The sequence below is a fragment of the Nicotiana attenuata genome, unplaced genomic scaffold (genome assembly GCF_001879085.1).
Source record: "Nicotiana attenuata strain UT unplaced genomic scaffold, NIATTr2, whole genome shotgun sequence".
Lineage (NCBI taxonomy): Eukaryota > Viridiplantae > Streptophyta > Magnoliopsida > Solanales > Solanaceae > Nicotiana > Nicotiana attenuata.
The window spans coordinates 247,162-252,644 of NW_017671649.1; the positions used below are offsets into that span (position 1 = coordinate 247,162).

Consider the following 5,483-nt stretch of genomic DNA (forward strand, 5'->3'; position numbering starts at 1 on the left):
TTAGCCCCGGACCTTAGGTTTTGGTTACTGTTATTGCATGACATTCATCTTTTGGTTGTTATGCTTCTGTTACTATTACGGTTTCTACTGGAGTTACTAATGAATGGTCTTTTCTTGTTTTTTATTTCCGTCTTTCTGAGCCGAGGGTCTATAGGAAACAACCTCTCTGCCCTATCGGGGTAGGGGTAAGGTCTGCGTACACATTACCCTCCCCAGACCCCACTTTGTGGGATTTTACTGGGTAGTAGTAGTAGTTGTTGTTGTTGTTGTAATATATATTTAGATAATTAATTAAAATTGAAAGTGATTTAATTATAAATTATTTGTATGTGTGTTAATTTAGAATAAAGTATTATAGTAACATCTTCTTTATAGTGTTAACAACTTTAAGGATATTTCAGTCATTTTAATAGAAAAAGTGCTTACTAGCATTTGTTTACCAAACAGTCCAACAACTTTTTTTCAGCTTCAGCACTTTTATCCAAACATGTAATTGCTTATTTATAAAACAAGCTCCAGCACTTAAAAAGTGCTTTTAAGCACTAAAAGCCAAGCCAATCCAAACGGGCTCAAAGTCATTCACTAAACTTTGTCGTAGAAGTTTGAGACAATCTATAACTAGACACACTATTTGGAGTTATTTATCAGCTATAACTCAATTAAACTAGAAACAGAGTGACGCTGACTGGTGAGTGTTACATAAAAGTTTACTCTTGCATCTTTTAAGGTAGCTTTGGAATTTTATATTTTAAATAAATTATTACCGTAAGAAAGGTGTATATTGGGATAACGCTTTTTTTGAGTAAAATGTTTGTGATTATCCACGTGGGACACACTGAAACCGTACCGAATTGCTCAACCAATTGAAGACAAGGATTATTTTATTAGTTATATATTATTATTTTCGCCTTACCTGTTCTCACCCAACCTGGTACCTTTTTCTTTCCATTTCTGTATTTTCTCGTTCTAATCCAATTTCTTTACGCTAATAATACCCTAATTTGATGGGTGTTCTATCATGATATATATATATATTTAGTAATATCAGACATATATATTTGTTCATGGACATGGTCATAAAGATCTCTTAAGTGTTTCGATCTATTCTTCTTGTCGTGTTTGTTGCTTCAGGCTTTGCACGTGACAACCAAAAAATGAATAGGTGCGGAGACATCTCTGCCTTTGATGGAGTTGTTTGCCCTAAGCCTCGCCGGCGTGGGTTCTTCAATTTTTCCTATGTTCCCGCCGACGAACCCAGCAGAGGAACTGAGCTTCTGGATATAATTCTCACCAAGGTAACTTCTGGATGATTCCATTTACTCAATTCTAGTGGTAATTTTAAAAAATTGTTTCTTTTGTTACTAATACTAGATTTATATATGCAAGTGAGCTAGTTTTTAATGTTTTATTCGATAACTCCTGCTGGCAAATTTTGATTTTTCTTCTATAAACAGGGGAGCTATGATGTGGAGAATACCAATTTTGAGCTAGCTTCATCTCCGCCATTCGTTTTTGGGTCTCCGCCCACCAGGGCTTCAAATCCCCTGATTCAGGATGCTCAATTCAGCAACAATAACAACAATTTTGTTCCTATACTAGCAATTCCAGAAGGAGCAGCTGCACCTTCACCACCATCCTCCTTTACCTCCACCTCCACTCGTGGCCGCGTTCTGGTGAAGTACGGGAACAAGCAAGCTGCTGTGAGGATTGAAGGCTTCAATTGCTGCAGCAGCATCTCTGCTGTTGCTTAGGTAAATTCTGTCGCAGAGATGATGAGAAAACAACCACAACAAAGCAAACGACGTAAAAATGTGAGATTTTTGGGGAAAGGTGAAAAACCAAACCAATTTCGTTTTGGCCTTGTATATATAGAGTGAAAGAAAATGAGTTATATTTTCCAGTCATTCAAATCCTGTTTGTGAATATGTTTATTAGGTGATGAATGAGTGTTCATTTGATACCGGAAAAATAAGTAGTAAATTGAGTAACCCAAAGAGGAGAGATAGGCCAATTGATTGTCCTCTTTCCTTTGGGATTTATTAGGGTTCTTTTTTAGAATTAGGCCAAGTTATGTGTTGGGAATGTAATGTAGTGTGAGAGTCTCAAAGGAGAGACTTAATCTTTGTGACTTAAAAAGTTTGTCACTCTATCCTAATTGTAATCCGAAGGAGAGCAGAAGATAGTCTTGTTAGACAAATTTTATTCATATTGTGTTTATACTACGGCTAGTGGTAATTTCTTTTTCAGTAGTGCTACTGATTTCTTTATACTTCTGCTGTATGATAGTAGCTAGGAAGCACGTGCAATGAGCTTCTTTTTTCAAGCTTTGATATCAACAATGTAATTGTAGTATTGTTTTACATATAGCTTTATGGAAAGTCCATTTAATGGCGTTATTATCGCCATTACTATGTGATTCTGCTGAGGATTCTGAAATTATCTAATAGTAGCTAACAATGAACGTGAGTTGTGGCTTTCCCAGGTCGGTGTTCTTCTTTATTTAGCTCAGATAGCATTTATTTGTATAAATTTGATGTCTTCTGAATAAAAATGCTGTTTCTTTGAGGAATTAGTGCAAAATCAGTTTCAATTGAACCCATTTTCATGCAAATAAGATTAGAAAACAAAATTATGTAGTCTTTGAATAGGACTGGAAATGGATATCTCTTTATGTTCATTTTCAGCAGTTATGTAAACCATGCTGCCTCTTTCTTTTAGTAAAATAAATCAAAATAACAACACTTAATACTGGAAACTTTTGATAATGGATCCTCCCAAAAATTTATACTCCCTCCGATTCACAATAAGTGACCAATTTGCTTTTTCATTTTGGTTAAAAATAAGTGTCCAGTTATGTAATCAAGAAAGAATTCAATTTGTTTTTACAAAATAACCCCTATGTACATATCCCTAAAAAGTTTTTTTACTCCTCACATTAAATGTTTAATTAGGGGTAGTTTAATCATAGTAGGTATTTTTGTATAGAATTTAATATTTTCTTAATGGGCGTGCTAAAAGCAAATTGATCACTAATTGTGAACCGGAGGGAGTAATACGTAAGCAGGTGCAAAGAGACCAATGGAGGGCTTGACTAAAGCAACGGAATTTCAAATTCTTTCCATGAGAAGTAAGCAAATAACCAGGAAGCTTTATAGGTTTCTTCCTCGTTCTTTCCCTGATTGCATCATTAGATAAATTAGTTAATAGTTGTGGAGGAGAGATACCCGTTTAAATTAAATGCAGAATGTGTTTAAACAGCTAAAGCTTGCTGAACAGGCAACCTTGTAAATATAAATGATTTTACATCCTGTAACTTAAAACTTCTCAAGGATTTTATATTTCATTATTCCCCTCTACTTTTTGCCCCCATCTATCGAGTTTTTTATTCTAGCTAATAGTTTTTTTGGGGTTAAAATTGTCCAAATATTGTCTGCTAGATTAGTTACTGATAATTAAGTGAATTGAGCTGTGTACTTGGTGTTCTCTGTAAGATTTTACACTATGCAGCTTAAAGATCGGTACTCAGATTTCCTAAGATAAAGCATCATGCCAACACGACCCAATATCTTGGTTCTATTAGAGGCATTGTTTGGTATATTAGAGTTTCTAAGACATCTATTGTGGATCCGGCTGATATCAAAGAAGCCATGGGTGCTGAAATTGCGCAGTCACATTGTGGGCACTTTCATGTGCTACCTGCTGTTGATGAACTTGCAGGCTTTCAGAATTTCAGGTCCATAGTTTATAAAGCTGAATTATTATGGCATGCTGGGCCATTATTTACATATGATACGATAAACTTCTACAATCTGGAGCTGAGCAATACTAATGTAAGGATCTTCTGTTTCTCCTATTACAGTTGATTGTTTAAATTTATGCATTTTGATTACATGCATAGTGTATATAGTGTTTTTGACAAACCAGGAGAATGACCCCCTTCCTTTCTCGGTAACATTAGTTTCGTTATTATTGGCTCTTAATTTTTAAGCCTAGTTGCTTCCGCTGAAAAAAAGAGTACTATTTTAGCCTGTAGGAAGCTTTAATGAGTCAAAACTTTTAGAAAAGAAAATCCTCCAGAATTTAAGGCTTCTGAAACTAGACCTGCTGTGAAGAAACTTACATAAGCAAAACTGATACTTGGAAAGGCCGGAGACTCGGCATCTTTTTTGTCCCATTTCTTTGGGCACCATTTCACATCTATTAATATGATTGACAACTAAATTTGTGTTTGTTCATGTCATATTCTGATTCATAAGTAACATCTTCTAGCTATCATTAACATGTGGAAATGTTATAACTGTCTCATATTTATGTGTTAGTTGATAGAGGATGAAACTTTTTGTTTATATACTTTTGGGCAGTAAAACTCCCTCCCCCTTCCTCATCGAGGCCAAGTTCATTTTCTTCGGTTAAGCACTTAGAAGTATTTTACTGTAGATGATTGAATTCACTGTTTGCTCTGGTACAACGTAAAATTTTGTCGAATCACCTTTGTTAAAACTTTAAACATTTAGTGAGGAGACACTTTTATTTATTTATTTATTTATTTTGTGGCTGCAGCAATATGTTTCCACTGGGTTGTTGTTGTGGCTGCAGCAATATGTCTAGATATCTTGTGCTGGGTTTTAACCGTCATAAAGAGCCAATTAACACTAAATAAGCTGTGCAATCTGCAAACGGACACCATCAAGTTGAGGATTGATAACATTGCCAAGGTGGTGCTGGCCTATAAATAGCTGTTTTTTAAGTCATAAGCAATGAATGAATCAATTCTTTTGTGGATATTTTGATCTGTTGTACATCATGTGCAGATGGGTGATCACACAACTTATGACTTCATTGAGAAGAAAGGGGTAGTTTTTGTACTGGATGATTAGAAAAATCGCACCAAGCAAAGCACTTCTTTTTTCTTTAAAGCCGAAAAATCTCCAAGGGCCAGTGGCACACGGTTCGAAACTCGGCGGATAATGGGTCCACCCCTCTACCCTTCTCTACTTAATACAAGGTTTTTTCTGTGGTAGAGTTCGAGTTGCTCCAAGCAAAGCATTTCAAGTTCACTATGAAAGATCAGCTGGGGGATAGTCATGCTGTTTAGAGCACTACCATATGTAATTACATGTACCGTAAGCAAAGTCTGTCTAGACTAGCACTGCCGTTTAGTTTTTGCTTGTGCTGTTAGCAACTGTTAATAGCAGCATCGTTTACCTTTCTTCTGGCTACAACACTGTACACACATTGATTTTTTAAATTCAGCTCAAGTCAAACTCTTAATTAGTTTTCCTACCCATATCTAATTGTGATTTTGTAGGGAGATTTAAAATAGCCGGATTTACAAGTGGTCATTCAAAAATAGTCACAGTTTCAAAAGTAATTGAAATTTAGCCACTTTTCATGTAAAAATAAATCTGAATGAAAATATTGTTCAAAATCCGGAAAATACTCCAGCATAATATACTGGAATTCCAGTATAATATATTGGAACT

The 5,483-nt window shown here is 35.3% G+C and overlaps 1 protein-coding gene and 1 long non-coding RNA gene across 3 annotated transcripts; both read left to right on the plus strand.

Annotated features, from left to right (window-relative positions):
• The first annotated feature begins 927 nt into the window (after positions 1–927).
• Positions 928–2,425, plus strand: LOC109209486. The gene is made up of 2 exons (XM_019372757.1): positions 928–1,295; positions 1,455–2,425. The coding sequence occupies exons 1-2, from the start codon at positions 1,155–1,157 to the stop codon at positions 1,749–1,751; spliced, it is 438 nt and encodes a 145-aa protein (XP_019228302.1). The 5' UTR covers positions 928–1,154; the 3' UTR covers positions 1,752–2,425.
• A 555-nt stretch (positions 2,426–2,980) lies between these two features.
• On the plus strand, positions 2,981–5,271 carry LOC109209487. 2 transcript variants are annotated; one of them, XR_002065363.1, is made up of 3 exons: positions 2,981–3,830; positions 4,561–4,715; positions 4,812–5,271. It is a non-coding gene; the product is annotated as an uncharacterized LOC109209487 (long non-coding RNA). The 2 variants fall into 2 exon arrangements; XR_002065362.1 differs by having other exon boundaries at positions 4,561–5,271.
• The last annotated feature ends 212 nt before the right edge of the window (positions 5,272–5,483 follow it).